Raw genomic sequence first — 26152 nt, forward strand, 5'->3', positions numbered from 1 at the left:
CTGGATACTGATCCTAGTCTGGTTTAACTCAGGCCTGTCTCAATGGAAGAATTTCCTGATAACTGATTCCAATTTTCCATGAATCAAAACCCATTCTTCTCACACCACTCTTTGAACCTAGCATTTAAGTTTCAGATTTGCTTGATCCTATGATGACTGGCAGATAGGTCAGTTAACAATTATTATTTTTGAGGGTCTGTGTTTCAGTTTGGACACTAACTCCTCAAATTTTCTCAGCACAGCATTACTTTAAGCTTTACTTTTATCATTTATGACTTATAATTGGATCTTCTGTTACCTGTTTCAACTATGAGATAATGTTCTGAACTCTGACAACACAATCTTTGTACCTCCCGGGGTGGTATGGTGGCACACTGGTTAGCACTGCTGCTTCACAGTGCTAGGAACCTGGGTTTGATTCTAGCCTTGGGTGACCAGTGTGGAGTTTGTACATTCTCTCTGTATCTATGTGGGTTTCTGCCAGGTACTCTGGTTTCCTCTCACAGTCCATGTACAGGTAAGGTGGATTGGTTATGCTAAATTGCCCATGTGTCCAGGAAAGTGCAGGCTACGTGGATTAGTCATGGTTAATGTGGGGTAATGGGAATAGAGTAGGGTCTGGGTGGGATGCTGTGTAGATGATCTGTGCAGATTGGATGGGCTTAATAGCTTCCTTCTGCACCATAGGGATTTTACAATTCTCTTGGTGAGGTGGAGAACAGTATCTGTTCTACTGTACCATCCTCTTTCTCTACTATGTGGCTTTTCACTCCTTCATTTGAGGATCCTGTACCTTGGTTTCATAGTCTGTTTAATGTTTTCATTCACAAAGGTAGCATACACCTCATCCCTGAATGGGCAAATCCAAGGATTGAGGCTCTTTTATCACAACCTGCTGGAGCCCCATACCAGCCTTACTTGCAGTCACACCCTCCCCTCTCTGACTACTCTAAAGGTTGGCTTCTAACCTGATGAGAACTAGATTGCTGCTCCTGTTCTTGGTACTGCTGTTGATGCTATTAGTATTGTTGCTGCTGTTTATTTCTTTCCTTATCTGACGTCCAATGTAAAGCACTTCCATACTGAACAGATTTTTGACAGCTGGGAAGTATATACCAAACTCAATAGATGCCAGCATCATTCAAATTGTGTCCAAAGCAGTGAAAGGTCATTGTCACTGTAAGTTCAGTGAAGAATCCCTTCACCAGTTCTGTAAAAAGCCTTTCAGTGAAATCAGAAAGTAGGTGTAAGGTTTCAGCAAATAAAGGATTATTGCCTGTCATTTATTCAGCTCCCTCAAATTCTGCTAGTACAGTCATAAATGACAAAAGAAAAAAAAATGAGATTAATGCCAGTGCCATTAAGGGTCAAGTTAATAACTGTTACAAAGCAGAAATAATGAATAGTTTATTTGACTGAGTAGTCATTGGAGAAGCCAGCAAGATGGACAACACACATGAAAGTGATATCAAAGGTTATAAAAATGTACTAACTATTGAAAGGAACAGCTAAATGATAAATAGTTCATACTTAGAAAGGATACACCTTTAATCAGGATGGGATTATATTCACTCATGTTAAAAGAAGTAATGGAAAAGACAGCAAAGGTATTATTGTATATGTATTATTGTGTATTTATGTTGGCTAGATGCCTAGCAGATAATTCAGAATAATGACTGCAGTGCAGGTTCAACTCCATTTCTGATGTGGGAGCTGAACATAAAGTAAGGATGATGGGATGTTATATGTGCAGCTTTGGTCTCTATTTTAAGGAAGGGTGTACATTTGTTGGAGGTGATTTGGAGAAGTTTTACTAGATTTATCCCTGGAATAATCAGCTTATCATTTAAGGAAACATTGGACAGACTAGGCTTGTTTTCACTTGAGTTTAGAAGAGTGAGATGTGGCTTGATTGAACTACAGTGCAACCCTGATTATCGGTACGTCAATTATCCGAATTTCGGATTATCCGAACAAGATCTCATGGTCCTGTAAAAGTGGCATTAGGCAACTCAGCTTTCAGTTAAATGGCATCATGGTGTGCATTGCCAGATAACTGAGGCATGTTTGGATAACTGGCACTCAAATTACTGGCTTGTTTAGAATCAGATCAATTATCCGAACGATCAAGTATCCAAACAAAATAGCTCACGCCCGTCTTGTTCAAATAATTAAGGTTGTTCTGTGTGTACAATCCTAAACAGGCTTTACAAGGTAGATATGATAAATGAAACAAAGAACTGCAGATGCTGGAGAACAGGAATTGGTGCCGGATCCACTGTTGGTTTGTTATTTACAAAAATGATTTGGATGGGAATTTAGGAGGCATAGTTAGTAAAATTGCAGATGACACCAAAATTGGAGGTTATAGTCATCAGTGAAGAAGGTTATCTAAGAGTACAAAGGCACCTTTATCAATTGAGCCATGAGCTGAGGAGTGGCAGATGGAGTTTAATTTGGATAAATGCAGGTTATGCATATTGGTGGAACGAATAAAGGCAAGATTTATACATTTAATAGTAGGGCCCTGGATAACGTTATTGAGCAGAGAGACCTGGGGGTTTCAGGTATATAGTTCGGTGAAAGTTGCACCACAGGTAGACAAGATAATTAAGAAGGGGTTTAGCATAATTGCCTTCATTGCTTAGACCATCGAGTAAAGAAGTAGGGATGTCATGTTGTGGTTGTATAGAACTTTGGTGAGACCACTTTTGGAGTATTGTGTACAGTTCTAGTTGCCCTGCTATGGGAAGGATATTATCAAATTAGAGAGGATTCAGAAATGATTTACCAGAATGTTGCTGGAACTGGAGGGTTTGAGTTTTCATGGGAGGCTGGATAGGAATGGACTTTTCTCACTAAAGCATAGGAGATTGAGGGATGACTTTATCGAGGTTTATAAAATCATGAGGGATAGAGATAAGGCAAATAGCAAAAGGTCTTCTTCCTATGGTGGGTGAGTTCAAAACTTTCAAAGGGGGCATACTCTCAAAGTGAGAGGAGTAAGAGTTAAGAGACCTGAGGGCTACATTTTTTTATATATAGAGGGTTCATAGAACATAGAACATTGAAAAGTACAGCACAGAACAGGCCCTTTGGCCCATGATGTTGTGCCAAGGATTATTTCTAATCTAAAATAAGATAACCTAAACTACGCACCCCTCAATTCACTGCTGTCCATGTGCATGTCCAGCAGTCACTTAAATGTCCATAATGACTCTGCTTCCATTACGACAGCTGGCAACGCATTCATAACTGTCTGCATAAAGAACCTTCTTCTGACATCCCTTCTACACCTTTCTCTTAATATCTTAAAACTATGATCCTTCGTGTCTGGGGAAAAGTCTCTGGCTATTGACTCTATCCATGCCTCTCATTATCTTGTATATCTCGATCAGGTCACCTCTCTTCCTCCTTCTCTCCAGAGAGAAAAGTCTGCGCTTAGTCAACCTCTCTTCATAGGACAAGCCCTCCAATCCAGGCAGCATCCTGGTAAACCTTCTTTGCACCCTCTCCAAAGCCTCTGCATTTTTTCTATAATAGGGCGACCTGAACTGGACACAATATTCTAAGCGTGGTCTCACTAGGGACTTGTAGAGCTGCAGCAAAACCTCACAGCTCTTAACTTGATCCCCCTGTTAATGAAAGCCAAGACACCATATGCCTTCTTAACAACTTTATCCACTTGGGTGGCAAATTTGAGGGATCTATGCACTTGAACACCAAGATCCCTATGTTCCTCCACACTGCCAAGAATCCTGCCTTTGATCCTATATTCAGCATTCAAGTTTGACCTTCCAAAATGCATCACTTGGCATTTATCCAGGTTGAACTCCATCTGCCATTCTGTCTATGTCACGCCGCAGTCCGCAATAGCCCTCGATACTATCAACGGCACCTCCAACCTTTGTATCATCTGCAAATGTACTAACCCATCCCTTAACCTTCTCATCAAAGTCATTTATAAAACTACAAAGAACAGAGGCCTGCGGGACCCCACTCAACACTGACTTCCAGGCAGAATTCTTCCCATCTACAACCACTCTCTGCCTTCTCTCAGCCAACCAAATCTGAATCCAGATAGCCAAGTCTCCCTGCATCCCATACTTCCTGACTTTATGAATGAAACTACCATGGGAAATCTTATCAAATGCCTTGCTGAAGTCCATATACACCACATTCACTGCTCGACCTTCGCGACCTGTCTTGTCACCTCCTTGAAGAACTCAATAAAATTTGTGAGGCGTGACCTGCCCCTCACAAAGCCAAGCCTTTAATCATGTTATGCTTTTCCAAATATTCATAAATCCTATCCCACAGAATTCTTTCTAAAACTTTGCTGACCACAGACGTAAGACTGACTGGTCTGTAATTGCCAGGGAATTCCCTATTATACTTCTTGAAAAGAGGAACAACATTCGCCTCTTTCCAATCCTCCAGTTCGACTCCCATGGAGAGTGAAGAGGCAAAGGTCTTCACCAGTGGCTTAACAACCTCTTTTCTCTCTTCCTGGAGCAGCCTAGGATAAATCTGGTCTGGTCTTGGGGACTTATCAATCTTAATGTTTACCAATATTTCCAGCACATCAACTTCATCAATCTTGATCTGTTCAAGTCTGTATCCCAGCTTCTCAAAGTTCTCATTCACAACAAGGTCCCTTTCCTTAGTGTAAACCTAAGCAAAAAACTTAGGTAGGGCTTCCCCTATCAGCTCAGAACAGATAGGCTTCCCCTATCTGCTCGTGTGTGGAATGACTTCCAGAGGAAGTGTTAGATGTATATACAGTTATAACATTTAAAAGACATTTGGACAGTACATGAATAGAAAAGGTTTACAGGGATATAGGCCAAATGCAGGCAACTGGGACTAGATCAGTTTGGGAAACTTGATTGGCATGGAGGAGTTGGATCAAAGGATCTATTTCCATGCTGTATGACTCTATGAATCTATCTGAAACAAAAACAGTTTTGGTCTGGTGTCATTCATGGGGAGAAAGCAGAGTTAATGTTTTGTGTTTGATGACTCTTTCTCAGAAATATTGCGGGTGAATCCAGAACTAGTGGAAACTAGTGTTTTAAAATTAGGGGTCAATCTTGCAAAACAGAAAAGAGGAGGATTTATTTTTCTGTCAAGAGTATTGTGTGATTTTTGAACATTCATCCTCAGAAGATAATGGAAGCAAGATAATTGAATATTGACAAATTTTTATTAGACAACTGAATTAAAGGTTGTCATGAGTGGATGGGAATGTGGAGTTTGAAACACAAACATGGTTGTGGGAGTTTAATGAACTCTGCATTGGTTACAGTCATATGCAGCACAAGGAATAGACCTGTGAAACAAAACAGAAATTGTTGGAGAAGCTCAGCAAGTCTGGCAGTGTCAGTGAACAGAAAGCAGAGTTAACACTTTGGGTCTAGTGACCTGAAATCACACAGGGTGATACTCCATTATCAATTCACTTTTTATTTACATATATCAAGTCCTTGACTCTGATCCAGCTTCCTCAGAGCCAGCTCTCAGAGTGTTTAGAACCTTTAACAGTCCTGTTTATTTTTGTTATATATATAAATTTAACCCCCACACTACCACATAACTGCGGTAGTGCTTATTTTTTCCCCCAGCACCCATGGTGTGCGTGTGCAGATGTGAACAGTCCTGTTTATATCTGTCAGCCAGGGTTCACTGACTGGACCAGCCCTAATGCACCTGGCTGATCTTGTTACCATCACTACAGCCCTCCCCCTCTGAGTCTGAGGAGATAGGCTGTTTTTTTTCTGTAGCTCCTCCTAGGGTGTTTTCGCACCAGGTCAGGTTCCTCCAACACTGCCTCTAATACAGGTGGCACGTAATGCACTGTATAGCTTGCCTCTTCCACTCAGAGCATCTCAGACGTAATTCATTCTCCTCTTCAGGTGGCAAAAGCATTCAGGCAACATCCACTGTGTCCATGTCAGATTCCGAGATATCTTCAACACTTGATGGAGAGGGAGAATGCATGGGTTCTTGGACAGTTGGAAAGGCAGTCGAAGAGCGGCGCATGCTTTGCTCCTGCATCATTTGCAAGTTTGCAGCTTTCATATAGAAGTCCACGGGCTTGTTCAGGACCATTGTACCTACCCATGCATTATATGTCACTAGACCTGACTTCATGTCAACCATGCCTCTTACCCATGCAGAGCGGTTCCTGTGGTTTCTACACCAAAATTCATCCCTGAAGTAAACTTTCTCTCTTGCTTAGCAGAATCTTATGTCCAGCATTGGCATTCCTGATGCCATTTCATCCTCCAGTCACCATCCCGCCCCCCCATTTCATCCTCCAGTCACCATCCCGCCCCCCATTTCATCCTCCAGTCACCATCCCGCCTCCCCATTTCATCCTCCAGTCACCATCCCGCCCCCCCATTTCATCCTCCAGTCACCATCCCGCCCCCCCATTTCATCCTCCAGTCACCATCCCCCCCCCCCCCACCCCTAAGTCCAGGAAGACCAGATTTAATTTGGTGCAGAATCTTCTGTCCATTAGCGACTGTGTTGGAGATACCCCTGTTGTTGCAAGAGGGGTGATCCTACAATCAAATAGGAATCAGGTCAGCTTGGTACCTAATGAAGCTGTAGGCTGTTTCTTTAAGCCTGCCTTCAAAGTTTGCACTGCACTTTCTGCCAGACCATTGGTTGATGGGTGGTATGGAGCTGTCCCTATCTGTCTGATACAATTCGATTCAAATGATGGTCTGTTATCTCTAATCAACACTTCCAGGAGTCGGTATATTGTGGAAAGATGTGCACAGTTTTTCTGTCATCATCTCCATTTTTGATTAATGAACTCTTTGCATGTCCAGTCACTTTGAGTGGTGTCCACAATGACTAAGAACATTGAGCCCTGAAAGGACCTACATAGTCGACATGTAACCGTTTTCCAAGGTTTACTCAGCAATTCCCACGAATGTAATTTTTGTCCTTATCGGAACTCTGGACACTGCCTCACCAATACACCCATGTCCAGTATCCAGTCCTGGCTACTAGATATAACTTCTCACTGATATCTTCATTTTGGAAACCCCTGGATGACCCTGGTTGATTTGAGCCATTATCTGCTGGTGACATTTGCTCAAGTCAATCATCCTTGCTCCCCATAATAATATGCAGTCCTCTGCTGTGATCTTGTCTCTACGTCAAGAAAATTTTCAGTTCTGGTTGCAATGGCCTTATGATTTCCTCCATCACCACCGCCATTTCAGTTTTGCCAGGACTGGATCTTTCTGTGTCCAAAGTGTCAGGTGTGGTTGGAAGTATATCCAGAAAATTTAAAACCTTTCTAGACTCTTCCAGTGATGATAACGCCAGCAATTCATCTGCCAGTGGGAAACGGCTCAACGGCATTTGGTACTTTGCCTCACAGTGTTCCAATTTGTAATTATACACACTTAGTAATAGAACCCACTGCTGTACTTAGCCTGAAGTTATGGACATCACTGCCTTGTCCTCTTTACATAGACCTAGCAGGCATCCATTAGTACTACAAATTTACATCTGTCAAGGTATTGTTGGAACTTCCTGACTCAAATATGACCACTAAAAGCTACCTTCCCTATCTGGGTGTATTTACGCTCTGCAATAGACTAAGTCCTGGATGCATATGTTATTATGCATTTCTCTCCATTGGGCCACCTATGAGCTAATGCTACCCAGATGCCATACAGGGAGGCATCTCTTGGGACCAGATCTCTTGACACTCTCTTTATATCTGTTAGTCAGGGTCCCCTGATTGGACCAGGTTGTCAGCCACAGTCAAGGAACTCTTATTCTATGAGGTCCACCTGCTGACCTTGTTACAATCACTATACAGCTTGTGAATATAGGATCCATATAATTACAACTTAACATATTTGCTTCAGGACTTCCTTATAATGGTATCCTTTATCAATCTATCTTCAGCAGCTTCATCAATAATCTTTGCTGATGAGTGCACAATCTTTACTTCAATTGTCACACCTCAGATAATGAAGTAATCTGATCACATTACACTAAGACCTGAAAAACAACCTGATAAATGACAAAGAACATTTGCATGACAGTATCAAGTAATGATCATCTCCAATAAGAGAGTCTGAGTACCAACCCTAAATATTCAGTAGTGTGACCATCGCTGAATAACAGCCTTTGTATTACCATTTCCTCAAACTTGGTGGATGAGCCTGATAAATTCTATGTCTCCAAGAGAAGGTCACGGGCTGAGTATTCTGCAGCAAGTCCTTGGAGCTGACCATTAAGGCATAAGTCAGGATTGCAAAGGAATACTCATCAGATGTCTGGAAAAGTGAACCTGCAACATGTTCAAGAAAACCAACACCATCCAGGACAGAGCGACACCTCGTGATTAGCCGTCATCCTCTACCTTAAGTATTCACTCCTATTATAACTGGTGCACTGTTTTTGCAGTGTGTACAATATTCAGTGCAGAAACTCAGTGAATATTCTTCAAATTCTTCTGCCTGAAAGAATGAAGGCAGTAGGCACTTGAGAACCTGATCACCAGCATGTTCCTTCCAAAGTCAAACAATATCCATATATTTGAAAATATTTCACTATTCCTTCATATCACTGGAGCTCCCTCTAACAATTATTACATGATGGGATTGCAGTGGTTTAAGGTGGTGGCTAACTTACACCTTCTCAAGTCAATCAGGTAAGTAATAAATGCTGACCTTGCAAATGACACATAAATCTCATTAACAAATTGGAGAAAAGTAAACAATAAATTAAATGGTAAATTAGTAGAAACTTTCAAAAATGCTATGTAAGTGATATTTATAAAAGGAGTAGTTGAGGCAAATACAAAGTTGTATTTAATGAATCATTGGGTTTTCTGAGGAAAAGAGAGCAAAACAATATTCTGATAGGGTTAAATGAGAAAAGGAAGGATGAAGCTTTTTTGTATGATAAATACGTACATGGATATGTTAGGGTGAATGGCCCATTTTTGTGCTGGAGGTTCCATATAAATATAGTGATACTGAATTTGCATAATAAACCAATAAATGTATTAAATTTGTGGAGAATTGTGAGATACATAACATGGCAGTTAATATTTGTATATTACTGCGTATACCTATATATTGATTGTCTGTGGACTGGAAGTTTTATCTGCAAGGCCTATGTGCCATCTTTCAATGAGAAATGCTATGTAAAGTGCTCAATTCTTTCCCAAACTGCCTCTATTTTTTAGAAGCAGCTGATGGTGTACAATGCCCAATCTGTCGATTAGTGGTGAAACTATCAAGCTTTATAAAATTATGTAACTTACACAAATATGTTTACAGTTAAAAAATACCTTGAGAAGCTTCATAATGTGCTTGTCAGTAGATACTTCCAGGAATTCTTTTTGAACTGCAGCATTTCCGTCAGCTAAAACCTCCACTGCTTTTATTGCTTTCATCTGCATCCTGATTTTCCGTCCACTGAGGATGTTTACAAGTGCGACCACTGCACCTTCAGCAACAATCGCATTTTGGTTCATCGTGTGACCACGTGCAACTTCAGCCAAAGCAACTGATGCATCACCCTGCAGAGCCTCTAAATGAAAATTGCACATATCAGAGTTAGGACTCTTCTTTGTCATATTACAAAGTCTGGATGATTAACTAAAATGCTGACAGTAATCCCAATGATTCATGAATAGAAAATAAATGGAGCTATAAACATAAGCAGTAGGCCTATCAATATCTAATTCAGGATTCTGGTAAGTAAAGGTACAAAACTCTTAGAGGACGTTCTCTCATTAGAGAGGGATGACTGGCATTGACTTAATCACCATAGCTCAGGCAAAGGGAGAGATTGAGAAAGAGGGAAGAAGGTAATCTGAACTGGTACAGGGCTTGAACGTTTTCAGCCATTCTGATCACAGCTGTTTCCTCCAACTGTGCAATTGCAGGGCTGGCCCTTCATGAACAGGGGTTATCTGCAAATACTTGGCTCATGACACTGTGGTGGAACTCACAAAGCACAGCAGGGGAAATGTATAACATGCAGAACAGAAAAGTCAGTCCTTTATTTCACACCTATTGGTGCACAATAACACATTCCTAACCCAAGAAGAGGAAGGGCAGCTGGAGGGAGATTGTCAGTAATTCCTTTGCCTTGAGCACTGTTGCATGACTTCTGTATGCTGAATTCGCAACACCAGATTGGCAATGTTGTATTGATTCTCTGGCCTCACAGTCTGAAACTTACATCTGCCCTATTCTTCAGCCAGTTCAATTACCTTCTACTGTGCAGGAATCAGGGATGTCAGCAATACTGCAACCTGACTTCAAGCAAATCTGTTATTGTTCACTCCTTTGTCATGCAGGCAGATATAAGGACTGAGAATCATCTCAATGCATAGTAAAGCCTTTTAAGTGCAGAATTAACATTGCTTCCTTAGTAAGTGTTCCATTCACGCACTGTTTTGCAACTGATACTACTTTCACATTGTGAACTGGTCTTACACATTCAGATCATGTGTGCTCCATTCACATACTTAAATAGCTTAAATCAGCACTATTTTTCAGTGATTGCAACTGTGCTGTTTATTCTTGCAAATAGTAAGCGGTCTTTGACCATTTTTCAGAAGGGCACTCAATTTCACTTGTGCTGCACTTTCTTGGTCATGTTCCATATCCATCACATATACCCAATCCTAAACCTTGAATTCTTGATAGTCACTGGTCACGAGTTTCCTGTGAATTTTTTTTTGTAGAACAACTGGCCCCGGAGCTGCAAAGTTTGAGTAATGAGGCTGCTGGTAAATGCTAAACACATTATCATGTCACAGTTGTAACTGAAGCATGCAAATGTCCCAGAAAGGGGTGCATGGTCTCAGATGATGGGATGCATCCCTGGATTCACTTTAGAAAATATGGGTATACAATCTCACACAGATAGGCAGTAATATTAACATGCTGAAGAAAGATTTCTCACAAGTCTCTCAGAAGACCAGAAAGGCAAAGTAAAAATCACTGGGGAGGTTTACACTGCAGTAGATAAGTAAGTTTGTTGCTGAATTGGGAAAAAAATGATTATTGGTATTAAGAAGACAAGGAAATACTATTCGATTGACAGACCAGTTAAAAACTGGGAAGTTGCAACTACTGTGTTATGTTGTCTGCTGCTGCCAGGATTCAGGACATCTGTTCAGCGCTGATAAGAATCTTACAGTGTGAAGGGGAGGTTGCAGTCACCATGATCCATGTGGGCACCAGTGACATTGACAGGACAAGGAGAGTGATTGTGCATAGTCAGAATGAAAACAAGTTAAAAAGCAAAATCTCAAACCTCAAATAATCTCTGGATTATTGCCTAAACCATGTGCAAATTGACACAGGGACAATAAGATTAGACAAACAATGTGTGACTCAAAGACTGGAGTGGAAGAAATGAATTCCATTTAACTGGGTATTGAACTTGCAGTGGGGAAAGTGGAGTCTGTGCCAATAGGACAGTTTACATCTGAACTGTGCTGTGGTTAGTGTTCCAGAGAGCTGTAAAACTAGGGAAGCAGAGAGGGTTTTAAATTAAGTAATGGGGAAAAGTGATCAAATGTGGGATGATGTGATGAATCAAAGTGTAGAGACAAAAGAGAGAAAGGCAATAATATGGGAAATAAACAGATCATGAAAGGAAGGGATAGAAAGTACAAATCTAAGAATGAATCAACACATAAGGCCAGAAATTACAAAAAATAATAAAAGGACTAATTGTATTTTGGAAGGTTGGCAAAAGGGATTTTGTGCTCCAGTTGAAAGGGGAGTTGTTGGAAATGCTTAGCATTTCTGGCAGTATCTATGCAGTGGCTCTTCATCAGAACTAATGTAGATCATTGATCTGCGATATCTGTTTTCTCTTTCCACAGATGCTGCCTAGACTGCTGATTACTTCAAGAATTATCTTTTTAGATTTTAGATTTTTATAATCTACATTGTTTCTTTTCCCATGAAATGACCCAAAGTGAGGGCCTGTAAGTGTGATTTGTTTTAATTTAAATTGAGAATTATTTCTCACTCAACACAAAGCATAATTTTGCTGTTAACAAAGTCTACTTGTTTGGTTAGAAGTGGTACAATATTACAAGTGATTTTGTTGGTGCTATCTTTGCTTTTTTTTACATTTTGGAAGTAAAATCCAGGGTACCCAGAAGGGAAACAATTGTGCAAAAGAAGGTGTTTTCTGCCACCTTCATAAACAAGCTATTTCTTTGGCTTACAGATTCAGGGTTAAATATTTCAAAATTGATTGGCAAATGAGAAGTCTCAGTTGAGAGTGTGGTGCTGGAAAAGCACAGCTGGTCAGGCAGCATCCGAGAAGCAGGACAATCGACATTTCAAGCATAAGCCCTTCATCAGGAATGAGGGGGTGGCTGAAGGGGCTGAGAGATAGATGGGAGCCGGGGAGGAGGGGGGTTGGGGTTGGGGGAAGGTAGCTGACAATGCAATACGTGGATGAAGGTGGGGGTGATGGTGATAGGTTGGAGAGGAGGGTGGAGCGGATAGGTGGGAAGGAAGAGGGACAGATAGGACAGGACAAGAGGGTGGTGCCAAGTTAGGAGGTTGGATCTGGGATAAGGTGAGGGGAGAAGAAATGAGGAAATTGGTAAAATCCACATTTATTCCATGTGGTTGAAGATTCCCAAGGTGGAAGATGAGGCATTCTTCCTCTAGGCATCAGGTGGTAAGGGTTTGGTAATGGAGGAGGCCCAGGACCTGCATCTCCTTGGATGAGTAGGAGGGGCAGTTAAAATGTTCGGCCATGGAGCGGTGGGGTTGTTTCTGCGTGTGTCCTGGAGATTTTCTCTGAAGCATTCTACAAAGAAGGCGTTTTGTCTCCCCAGTGTAGAGGTGACCACATTGGGAGCAACGGATATAATAAATGATGTGTGTGGAAGTGCAGGTAAATCTCTGACGGATGTGAAAGACTCTTTTGGGCCCTTGGATGGAGGTAAGGGGAGAGGTGCGGGCACAGGTTTTGCAATTCTGTGTAGGGGTAGGTGCTGGGAGGGGAGGGTAGGTTGGTGGTGGGTATGGACCTGACAAGAGAGTCGCAGAGGGAATGGTCTTTACAGAATGGGATGGGGGTGAGGACGGAAATATATCTCTGGTGGTGGGATCTGTTTGTAGGTGGCGGAAATGGTGGAGGATGATGTGATGTATCCGGAGGTTGGTAGGGTGGAAGGTGAGGACTGGGGGGGGTTCTGTCCTTGTTGTGGTTGGAGAGGTGGGGTTCGAGGGTGGAGGTGCAGGAAGTCTCAGTCAAACACAGTTTGACTTAATGTTAAATACTTACACTGCAAGGAGTGGATGCCAGTGGGCCAACAGATGTGTCTAAGCAAAACAGCCACACTGGCTGATGTCAGAAAACTGACCAGGACAGACAAGAATGGCTGGACATGAAAGAGGCCTCAATTCCAGTACAAGTCAGGAATGTGGAGGAATTTCCCCGTTACCAAGATGGGTACAGCTCCAACAACACTCAAGAAGCTTAATACTATCCAGAACAAAACAGACTGCTTGATTAGCACCACATCCACAAATATTCACCCCCTCCACTACCAACACTCAGTAGCAGCAGTGTGCACCATCTACAAGAAGGACTTAGGAAAATCACTAAGATTCCTTAAGCAGCAAACCACTACCATCTAGAAGGAAAAGGGCAGCAGATTCATGGGAACACCCTTCCCTCCAACATGGCAATAAATGCTGGTCCACTTAGAGAAACCTACATTTCATGTCTGAATTAAAAAAAAACTCAAAAGATCATAGTTCGAGGTAATGCCCAAATCCCATGAAACCCTTCGGGGAAAAGCTATCAGATTGGCAAATTCCTCAGATCTGCAAATTCCTCTCGTGGTGATAAGGAAGGTATGTGACCTGATACTGTGTGAGCTGCTACGTGTTGTAGCTTCTTTTCGGTTTGAAATGTTAACCTTGCCAGATGTGTGGGAGGCAATACTTACTGTGGTGCTAGTAATGCTACATAGTACCTCCAAATAAATGACAGATATTGACTGTATATGAGACATCTGATGAAAATGTCTGGCTTCCCAAGAGGCAGTATTTTGCAGTGGCAGTTTTATAATGCTAACTCACACGTATAGAGCATGAAGCTTGAATAAGCTGTTGTGTAGGACAAAGTACAGTGGAGCAGATCATTCACCTTGTTATGGCTTTGAAATCTTTCATCTTGCAGCTCTTGAGCCATCCACTGGCACTAACATTTGCAGCTATCTCTGCCCTGACTATTTTTGGCAGTCAGGATGGTCTCCTGTTGCCATCAACTGGGGAAAGAAAAATGTCTTTTCTCTCCTGGATAGCCTTCAGAAGAATCTCTAGGGCAGTATTGTTAAAGCATGGAACCACATTTGCCCTGTTCCGTGTCATCTCCAAGAATGTGTGGGATGATGGGCTGTGATGTCCCTGGGTTGCAGAGAGTTGAGTGTTGTCTTGGTGTCTTAAATATGGTAACTAGATGTTGGTGGTTTGAAGGTCCGGGGGGATTTCAGATTTCATGCCCATGAAATTTGGGATCTTACCTACCTGTGCATATATAATGAGCTGAGAAGAACATAATTTTGCAAAACAAAGCACCTACCCCATATGGAAGTTGTTCCTGTTTTTAAACACACCTCCATGCTTAGTTTCAAAAAAGAAAAACTCTGCCCAGTCTTTCTGCAAGCTAACCACAATGAGGATGGTGACAGATGCATGAAACTAAACATTTTGTACATAATGGTCACATCTTGTATTTGTTCTTACGATAAGCATTGTCTTTACGATAAGCATTGTCTCCATCCTAAACCTGATAACGTGCAGAAGGTCTTTATCAATGATGCTTGGTATCCTGTGGACCCTGTGCAGATATTTTGGGCTTACACATACTTAAGATTAGTAAATTTAATTTACTAATTTAATTTAGGCTTTCAAATTCTTCAGCAACAAATCAATCCTGGATCCAAATAGTGAGCTTCCATCAACTAAAATCTATCATGCTGCAAACTAATCTCATTGAAATTAAGTTGACCGTGAAAACTGGAATCAGTACACTCATTATGGGCAAATGTCCAACTCTACTTGAATTTCGCTTGAGCATTAAGTCCAATCGACAATTTTGGAAAATTGTTTGAAAACAAATTACCTGAAGTCACACTTAACAGCTCCACTAATAGAGGAATTGCTCCTTCATTTGCTACCAAGGTCTGATTAACTGGATTATTAGTGCATAATATCCGAATGCATCTAGTTGCATTGATTAATACATCTTCGACTTCAGAATTTAAAATCCTCACCAGTGGAGGAATTGCACCCTAAGGAATCAAAAGAATAAATGTTCAAGGATACTTCATTAGGCACAGTTCCAATGAGTCAAAGAGAATACATAAATTTAAGGTTAAAGTTACAGAAATCTAAATAATTTTTATAGTACAATACAGAAGGAGGCCATTTGGCCTATCAAACCCATGTTCTCTGGAAGTGTAATACAGTGAGACTCATTCTGCCACCATTCCCTTGCAACCCTACAACTCCTTTCCTTCAAGGAAACCATGACTGAATCTCTCAAGTCACCTTTCAACTAGTGGATTTTAGATCCAAATCATTCAGTGCATATGCCACCTTTGGTTCTTTTGTCAATCTGTGTCTTCTTGTTCTTGACCTTTTCATCAACAGATATGCATATCTCTCACAATTTTGAATATCTCTGTCAAATGAATGATGAACCTTCTATTTTCTAAGAAAATCAGCTTTTTCAGTCTATCCAATGTAGCTGAAATTCCCATATTGTACAAAAGTTTATCATAATTTCTTGCTTTTGTACTCATTGCAGCCCAGTTTAAGGGTTTAGTGGCACAACGGTATTGTGCCTCCCACTGGTCCAGGGAGCTTGAGTTCAAGTCTCAATCTGCTTACAGGTATGTCATAACTGAAAAGGAGAGTTAAAAATATCTTTAACGTCCTAATGGCTCAGTTAAAAGATTGAAGACACAGTTTTGGGCCATTGGTTTGATGCTGTCAATGCTGCGGAGGGATCAAAATGGCATTTGTTGCATGTACACACTTCAGCTTTGAACTTCACTCAGAAGTATACTAACAATTAAAATCTGCCAGAAGGATACAGTGTACAAACATCATGATACAATCAATATATGTAATGCCAACTTGAAGTAACTGCGCCATTTCAAAGCTCAGTGCTCTAGCCAACACCCTTTCCTAACCTCGCAGAGGTGAATATGCATTAGGCAGCAGAGTAGGGTTCACCAGTACTATTCAACGGATATAAAAGAAGTTGATTAGTCACTGTTCGATTTCCTCTGATGTTACTATGATTATACAGCTATATAGTGCTTTTCTTAGAATTTAAAAGTTGCAAGAATCTACAGAGAGTGGTGTGATAAACACTGAAGAACTTTGATTTAACCCCAAGGTCTCTGAAAAGCTAGTTGCTTACAGGCATGGGGTTAATTGTAAACATTCCTCCTGGAGTCCAGGATGAATGAGAGAATGAGTAGAGGCCATGAAGACCAAGACATTCTGATACAAGAGCTAAGGGGAGGAAGAACACAAAGAAGATATTTCAGCAGGAGATCATTTCTCCTTACCAGAATCTCAGACAAAAAAAAACAAAGTGACAATGTCTGCACTTTCGAGTCAAAGAATTGATTAGCATTGAAACAGGCCCTTCTTCCCAAATGTCTATGCTGTGACAAGTTAAATATCTCTGCCAAGGCCCCATCAATCTCGTCCTTTATCTCCCATAACAGCCTGGGATACATCTTAGGCCCTGGGGATGCACACTTTTGCCTGGTAAAACACCTCAGATCTCCTCTTAATTAATCTTAACATGGTCTAAAACCTCAACATTCCAAGTGAAATCTTCAGTTACAAAATCTTTCTCCTTTTTGAGTACAGCTGAGAAATATTCACTTCAAATCTCACCCATTCACATCTGGCTCCATGCACCGAATGACCCTTTGGTCTCTAATAGGTGCCACTGTTTCCCTGGTAATCCTTTTACTCTTAACATATCTCTTTGCCCAAACCCCCCCAATTTGTTTTGTAAATATCACCCCCCCCCCCATACTGTATAGTTCTCAATGACCTCCTCTTTGATAAGAATGTACTCACTAAAATATGCTACTTGTTGTAGCAATCACAGAAAGCTTACATCAGAGGAAATATTACTGTGTAGAAAACTGTGATGATTAACATTTAAGTTCTGGATCTTTCCAAGCTTGGGTTACAGATACAGGCATCCCCTGTTTTTCAAAAATTTGCTTTATGCCACTTTGCTTTTATAAAGGACCTACATTAGTACCTGTTTTTGCTAACAGAAAGAAATTCTGAAGAGGATTTTCACTTTTATGATAAAGGGCAACATTTTCCCATTTAAATTAATGCTTCTTCACTTTATGCCATTTTGGCTTACGAAAGGTTTCATAGGAACGCTCTACTTTTGGATAGCGGGGGATACCTGTCATTGTTTACATCTTACAGTTTGTCATCTAATGTGCTGTAAAGGAGATTACTGATGCCCTGTTCAAACAGAATAGTTAACTTCCATTTTCTCTTCCCAAAGACCAGCAGGAAAAGTGAATATGTGGCTTTGCTAGGATTGCAGGCACCCCAATGCATGAAAGAAGGCAACTATCATCACAGATTGCATTTTACTTATACAAGATGCCAACTGGGTCTTATACCAGACCCAAAAGAGATTTTACACACTCAACATCCAGCTGTTAGGTGACCATAAGCAGCAAAATGTGTGTATTGATACTTGGTATTCTGGTAGCAGGCAATTGAGGCAACTCTACTGAACCATCACTGCAAACCAAGGAATGGTTGCTGGGTGACGAAGATGCTGGTAATATGGTTCTGATGCTCAATTTATCCTCATTTTATAATAGGTCCCACAGTATGTCTACATTCTCCATCTGACAGAAAGCTTTCTTAATGAACTCTGTGATTTGACATGCCCATCATTATTTGCTAAAACAGAATGTGGAGACTATAATCAGGAGTGGATGGTTTTCACTATTATACATTCAGTCAACAGTTAGTTTCACTGAAAATATAATAGTGTGTTTGACAGTGCAGAATGATGGAATTATGAGAGCTGTGAGCTTTTCTTTGATACCCTTTCCCAATCATTAATTTTGTAGCTCTACATTGCAGTGATGTGCTAATCAACATGTTGTACCAAGGAGAAATAGGTAATGAATACTGTCAATAGTCTCCAACAGATGAGCTGAAGCAAAAGTTGGCAGAGGCTGAAAGATTTGAATAAAGTTTCAAATTTGGATGTAATCATCATCCAAATGCATATTGTACTAGCTCTCCTCATTGAATTTAAGGTTCAAATTCATGTTTAAACTAATTTTTATTAATGCAAACATAAAGTTTTCATGAGCAAGTTCAGTATTTGTCAATATTTTAAAACATATTAATTGTATTAGAAGCTACTTGTATAATGTGCAAAAATTTGAAGTTGTTCATTTTGGAAGGAAAAACAAAACAATATTATTTAAATGGAAAAAACACGCAGAAATGTGCAACCCAAATGGAGCTGGAGTACCCATACATGAAACACAAAAAGCAAGCACACAGGTGCAGAAGGTAATCCGAAATGCCAATGGAATGAGTATGAAAGTTTCACTGCAACTGTGCAATGTGCTGGTGATACCGCATCTGGAATATTGCAAGCACCTTGGTTCCCTCACCCAAGGAAAGGTATTATTTCATTGGAGACAGTTAAGAGAAGGTTCACCAGTATGGCTCCCAGCCTGGAGGGATTGTCCCATGAGCAAAGTCTAAACAGGATAGGACCCTACTCACTGGAGTTTTGGAAAATGAGAGTTGATCTCATTGAAACATACAGGATTCTTAAGGAAATTGACAGGGTAAATGTTCAGAGAATGTTTTTTCCAGGAGAGTCCAGGACCCTAGGGCACCTCAGAATAAAGGGGTGCCAATCTAAGCCTAAGATGTGATCTAGAATCGAATCCATTGGGGTATGTCATTTCAGCAAAGATATGCTCTGACCATCTAAAATAAATTAACTGAAACAGACCTATTCTGCTCTGCACAATTTACATTCCATGAACATGTCTGTGCAAAAATCAGAACTATGTGGGTGGGATTTCTGATTTCTGGGGCTTTTGGTATTTTTGACTCAATATAGGCGCTTGGAACCTTTACAGTGTTTAATCTGTCAACAATGAATAAATGGATATGAGGTAAATGGAAATGAATTCCCAGAATTCTGTGAGGAGGCATTTATTGTTTTCAGTGGCTTTCAGCAATCAGTTATTGATGAATGTAATATTTTTAATACTTATAACTTTTAAAAAGTGGTCTATTAGTTTCCTTACTTTGAAGGACCTCCTTAAAGGTTTGCAAAGTAGTTGTAGTACAGCTACAGGTGATTAATTTGACCTGCACATGGCCAGTTTAAGGATAGGGACTGTTCCCAGCACAAAAGAATATGGAAACCTGATTTGAGTTCGACTTGCATTTGAAATTCTTAATTTAATTTGTACTAGTTTGGCTAATTTTAGTCAAATTGCATTGGAAAGACCAATGTAACCTGACAGAAACTTCGATGGTATAAAGAGAAAAAAAGTTCTAAAATTGAAGTGATTTTTTTAAATGCTAAAACATTCTGGAGTTCAAAAATGGTGCCAAAGCATTCTACAGTTCAAAAGAAAACAACATTATGATGCCATCTCTTTGAGAATACATTGAATTCTACAATTTAAAAAAAATTAGTGCTATGAGCAAGCGTTACTTACAAGGGAAGCGATTAGACTGGCGTTATCATCAATCAGGGCAATATCATACAGGATGACAGAACAACGTGATTGAAGCTCAGGCTGTTTACTGTGCAGTAATTCAATAAGAACTGGGATGATATTATAATCCATAATCGATTGGCAGACTTCAGGATATGTTGAGAGATTACACAGCACAGCAGCAGCAATACATTGCAGTGTCTCATATTTACTGTGTAACAGATCTACAAGAGCAGGAATGCTACCTAAACCAAAGAATTGAACAAGTCAGCGTTATATAGGACACAATCTAGTTTCTTATACTTTTCAGCAACTTTCAACTTTCTGTGTTTATTGAGAAGTTCTGAATTTATCAAGAAATCAGAAAGTGGAACATGAAGTCAGCTCTTGAAAAGCAAGTAAATTCAAGGCAGTAAAGAAGGGTCAAATGGCTATCTTTCACTGGTAATATCTATGTATTAGTGCAACACAACAAAGCAGTGTATGCTTAATCCAGTCATTGTCAATGAGTCAAAATCCTGAAACTCCCCTTCCTATCAGCACTGTGACTGAGCAGCTCACCACTATCTGCTTAATTACCCAAAGGAATAAAAAAAGGTGGAGACCCTTGACCAATCGCTGTCTTATCTCTTTTTAAAGCCACTGAATACTAAACTTCATTTGAGGCCTAACTCCTTATTTTCATGAGGGCTTCAAAACATTAAGCTGCCAAAGATTTGTATTGATTACTTTATGGTACTAAAAGTAGTGGAAGTACTTTTGTCCTAATTTTGTCACTGAATTATCAATATAAAAGTGCCTTGAATTATACTTTCCAAAGAATCTCACTAAGTAACTCAGTCTTCATTCCACCACCACCCTTGACCTCTACACCAAGAAAAGCAAGTGCAGCAAACGGATGGGATCCTTCACTTACAAAGGACAGGGAGTCCTGATATGAAACCATACTGCCATTCCTCCACAATCATTGTGTTAAAATCTTGGAACTTCATAGAATCCCTAAAGTGTGGAAACAGGCCATTCAGCCCATACTGACCCTCCAAAGAGCATCCCACCCAAACTCATACCATGGTGACATTGCATTTCCCATGGCTAATCCATCTAGCATGCATATCCGTGGACAACTTAGCATGGCCAAGCAACTAAACTGCACATTTTGGACTGTGGAAGGAAACATAGAGAACCCAGAGGAAACCCACAAAGACACAGGGAGAATGTACAAACTCCACACAGGCAGTCACCCGAGGGTGGAACTGAACATGGGTCCATGGTATTGTGAGGTAGCAGTGCCAACCACTGAGCCACAATTCTGCTTAAACTTCCACTTGAACAGCATGCACTACAAATGCCATCACCATGTCCTGGTGATTAGGGATAGATAATAAATATTGGTCTTCTTCAGGTGGTGATGAGCTGCTTTCTTGAACTGCTGTAATTCACATGTTGTACGTTGACCCACAATGCCCTGGAATTTCCAGGATTTTGATCAAGCAACAGTGAAAGAACAGCAACATATTATCAGTCAGGGTGGTGAGTGATTGGAGGGGAATTTTCAGGTGGTGGTGTTGCCATGTATCTGCTGCCTTTGTCCTTCTGGAAGGAAGTGATCATACATTTGCTGTCCAAGGATATATGGTGAATTTCTGCAGTGCATCTTATAGATAATACATACTGCTGCTACTGAGTGTTGGTGGTGGAGGGAGTGGATGCTAGTTGATGTGGTACTAATCAAGCAGGCTGTTTGTCTTGAATGGTGTCAAGCTTCTTGAGTGTTGTTGGAGCTGCATCTATTCAGACAAATGGAAGTATTCCAACATACTCTTGACTTATGCCTTGTAGGTGGTGGACAATCTTTAGGGAGTCAGGAAGTGAGTCACTTGTTTCAGTATTCCTAGCCTCTGACCTGCTTGTGTGGTTACTGCATTTATGTGGCGAGTCCAGTTGAGTTTCTAGTCAATGGTAACCACAAGGATTTGGTAGTAGGGGATGTAGTGATGGTAGCAGCATTGAATGCCAAGGGGCAGTGATTAGATTGTCTCTTATTGGAGATGGTCATTTCCTCGCATTTGTACCACAAAACTTACTTGTCACTTGTAAGCCTAAGCCTGAATATTTTACAGATCTTGTTGCATTTTAACATTGTCTAATTCAGTATCTGAGGAGTTGCAATCATCAGCGAACATCCCCACTTCTGACCTTATAACAGAGGGATTTATTAATAAAGCAGGTGAAGGTAGTGGGCTGAGGACACTAACCTCATGAAATGCTGCAGAGATGTCCTGGAGCTGAGATAACTAACCTGCAACAACTACAACCATCTTTCCATGTGCCAGATATAACTCCATCCAGCAGGGAGTTTGCTCCCTGATACCCATTGATTCAAATTTTGCTAGGGTTCCTTCATGCCACACTCGGTCAAATGCAGCTTTGATGTAAAGGGCTGTTACTCGCACCCTGCATTTGAAATTCAGCTTTATTGTCCATATTTGAGCAAAGGATGTACTGAGGTCAGGAGCTGAGTGGAGGAAGTCAAACAGGGAGTCACTGAGCAGAATCCAGTGCCTCCATCCATTTCTTGATATCACACGGAGTGAATCAAATTGGCTGATCACTGGTATTTGTGATGTTGGGGGCCACTGGAGGAAGCTGAGATGAATCATCCACTTGGTACTTCTGGCTGAAGATCGCTGCAAATATTTCATTCTTATCTTTTGCACTGTTGGGCTCTTCCATCTTTGAGGATAGGGATATTTGTGGAGAATCTTCCTCCAGTGAGTTGTTTACTTGTCCACCATCATTCATGAATGGATGTGGCAGGACTGTCGAGCTTAGTTCTGAGCTGATCACTTCGCCCAGTCTATTACGTTATGGTCATGCTGTTTGGCATGCAAGTAATCCTGTCTCATAGCTTCACCAGGTTGAGACCTCATTGTTAGGTATGCCTGGTGCTGCTCCTCTTAATTGAGCCATAGTTGATCCAATGACTTGATGGTAATGGTTGAGTGGGGAAGCGGCTGGACTGTGAGGTTGAAGATTGTGCTGAAGTACAATTCTGCTGCTGCTGATGGCTCACAATACCTCATGCATTCCCAGTCTTGAGTTGCTAAATCTGTTGAAGTCTATTCCATTTAGCACAATGATTGTGCCACACAACATAGTATAGGGTATTCTCAATGTGAAGTTAAGACTTTATGTCCACATGGACTGTGCAATGGTCACTCTTACCATGACTGTCATGAACCAATCCCTCTGCAGCTAGTATGTTTTTCCCTCTTGTTGGCTCCCCCACCACCTGCTGCAGATACAGTCCAGCAGACTTTAGGACCTGATCAACTTGATCAGTGGGTCTGCTGCCATGCTATTCTTGGTGATGGACATTGAAATCCCTCACCCAGGATTAGAATGTTAGAATCTAGAACTAAAACCAAATTTTCCAGAAGCCAATATTTTTGTTATTTTACTAAGCCTGTGAAATTTGAAGCACTTGTGCAACTGATCATTCTTATGTGTTTTCAGGAAGCCTAAAAGCATAATTATAAAGATTATGGCCATCTCCCAGTAATTTGCATTCTTATTTCCGTTCCATGTAACAAGGGACCAGAATTCTGAGAAAGAGATTTGGGATGAGGGAGTAAGGGGCATAAGCATCAACAACTTTTGAAGATGCTTTTAAGTTAAGAGATAGGTTGCAAAGTGAAAGGTATAGGAAGAAAATTTATGTTGCATTAGGGAGATGGAAGACTCTCCCATGGCTGATGGTTTTGATGAAAAGGATTCAATGTAGACTACAATCAGAAGAATGGAAAATCCACTTGGGAACAGAGTTGAAGGGCCTGATTGATGTTGGGAGTGGTTTATAAATGAGGATAATCATTTTAATGTTTCTTTGTAATTTCTATTGGGTTTGTTATATATTAGTTCTTCTCACCTGCAGAATGAATTGCTTTCCAGTATTGCTTGTCTGTTACGCAAAGAACCTCAAGTGATCTCACTCCCATCTCCTGCTTTCTATATTCTTTGCTCTTCATCATTTCTAGAAAAAGGAAGATGGGAAATTTTAAACAGAAGTACTGAAGTGAAATACACTGAAATAAAACAAAAAAAAAGTTTGAAATAATCAGCACATAGGCAACTTCTGGAAAGAATAATAGAGTTTTTTTAGGCCAATGACCTTTCATCATTACAGAATGAAGATAGAAATGTAAGAGTGTTTAAGCTTATAAGAAGAGAACAGAAGGGAAGATCTGCTATATGGTGATGGGCAGAATAAAATAATAGAATTACAGAGTGATTATAACATAGAAGATACCATTCAGATAATGCAGCAGCCTCAATTTGATAATCACAACCTCAGCTGGAGTAAAGAGGCTTCTATATAGTACTTGATATGAATTGTTGAATGCTTGTAAAATGTTATTTATGGGATACATTGGAATTAAGGTTGTGTTTCTGAACTGTTCACTTATTTTAATTAATTGTACATTCTCATCACTTACAGAAGACATTCAATGTGATACAAAGAGAGTTCAACTAGTAACAGATGGAAAACAATGAGGTCATAGAACTATACAACCATAGAACTTTACAATACAGAAGGAAGACCTTCAAGCAAATTATGTCTTACTGGCTCTATGAGTGGGAAATCCAAAACCAATTCCAATGCTCTAAATATTCCTGACTGCTTCGTGTTTTTGGTTGATGTTTCATTATACTGTAGCTGACTGCTTCCATGAGCTGGAAGCTGAAGCAGCAGCCAGTAGAAACAATTCATGGCTGGGCCTAAAAATACTGCTGTGCACATGATCGTTACTTCTACACCCAAAAGCACAGGCTTCAAACATTTTTTCTTTCATGGGACGTGATTGCTACTAGAAAGGCAAGCTTTTCTCCCTTTTTCTCAAGGGAAATTAGAGAGAAAGTGATGGTGAGTCACATTCTTAATTGTTGCAGTCCATTAGGTATAGATACACAGAATTCTGAGTATGGGAGCTCTAGGATTTTGACTGGTTGTATAATTACAAGTCTGGTTGGTTGAGGCTTGGAGGGGAATTCCTTTGTATTCCTTGTTCCCTTCTGTCCCACTCTGGATACTACTATCCAAATAGCTGCCATATCCTTTTGCTTAGTGTGCATAAATTTCTACTTTCCCAATGTTCCACAAAATTGCTTTAAAGCCATGTCCACAGCTCTGGTTATTTGATTCATCACGATTTAAAGATCTCACTTTGATTTTAAAGACCAGGAATATTTATCAATGCTATTCACTAATCAGCTTTTTTCCCTGTACTCATTCATGCTGATGCTTATAACTTCACTCAGCCACTAGTCTCACTGCTGTTACAGAGCAGATGTTGATACTCTTCTGATAATTAAAATTGAAACACCCAGAGAGAACCACCTCACCTCATAATCTGATAAAAGAAGTGTGTCAAGGGGCATAACTTAACTCTCACCTCCCAATTTGTTATCAAGGAGTGGTTAACTGGAATGGAATCCTTTCAGCTACGCTAGACCAACAAGTAACAATTTATTTATCTAATTCCCAACAGTGAACAAATTAACAGAATTCCAACAAACTGAACAAATACTCCCTAACTGAATTAAATTCCATTGGTATGCAATTTCAATAACACAGATCCCACTTATATAAAGAGGAGAAAGTGAGGACTGCAGATGCTGGAGATCAGAGCTGAAAAATGTGTTGCTGGAAGAGCGCAGCAGGTCAGGCAGCATCAAAGGAGCAGGAGAAGCTGAAAAATGAGTTGCTGGAAAAGCGCAGCAGGTCAGGCAGCATGCTGAAGAAGGGCTTATGCCCGGAACGTCGATTCTCCTGCTCCTTGGATGCTGCCTGACCTGCTGCGCTTTTCCAGCAACACATTTTTCAGCTCCCACTTATATAAACCCAATTAAAAAGAAAACAATAAATTGAAATATAGTTTCTCAAAATTCACAAAATTCCGGAATGCTCCTCTTCCTCTCTGCTGATTCTGCTGTTGGAAATATTTTCTCAGAAAGTCTTCTGTTCTGAATGTGTCTCTCTGTGGAAGTCTCCTGTCCAAAATTCCTTCTCAGTCATTTTCTGATGTAAAGAATATTTACTAAATGTGCCTTGTACTTTTATAGACAGATAGTGCTTTTTAGAGGGTTTTCTTGCAGGCATGTCTTGTGAGAGCCCAATATTCCTTTCTCAGGTGCCACTTTGCTCTCACCCCTTCAGATGGCATTTGGCTCTCTCTCTTAATTTTCAAATGCCCATATCTTTTGTACCCATGATTACCTCTTAACTTCTTTACAATTGGATTGATTCAAGGTAGTCAAAGCCAACAGATTTGAATC

The 26152-nt window shown here is 40.4% G+C and overlaps 1 protein-coding gene across 1 annotated transcript in view; it reads right to left on the reverse strand.

Moving 5' to 3' along the window:
• Window positions 1-26152, reverse strand: part of ankar (ankyrin and armadillo repeat containing) — a 143939-nt gene that overhangs the window by 40443 nt on the left and 77344 nt on the right. Inside the window, exons 11-14 of the mRNA XM_072578292.1 lie at window positions 23745-23849; window positions 19817-20061; window positions 15169-15337; window positions 9335-9576 (exon numbers count right to left, since the gene is read on the reverse strand). Of these exons, the coding sequence (XP_072434393.1) occupies window positions 9335-9576; window positions 15169-15337; window positions 19817-20061; window positions 23745-23849 (761 nt within the window). The remainder of the gene's footprint in view (window positions 1-9334; window positions 9577-15168; window positions 15338-19816; window positions 20062-23744; window positions 23850-26152) is intronic.

The sequence above is a fragment of the Chiloscyllium punctatum genome, chromosome 10, assembly GCF_047496795.1.
Source record: "Chiloscyllium punctatum isolate Juve2018m chromosome 10, sChiPun1.3, whole genome shotgun sequence".
Lineage (NCBI taxonomy): Eukaryota > Metazoa > Chordata > Chondrichthyes > Orectolobiformes > Hemiscylliidae > Chiloscyllium > Chiloscyllium punctatum.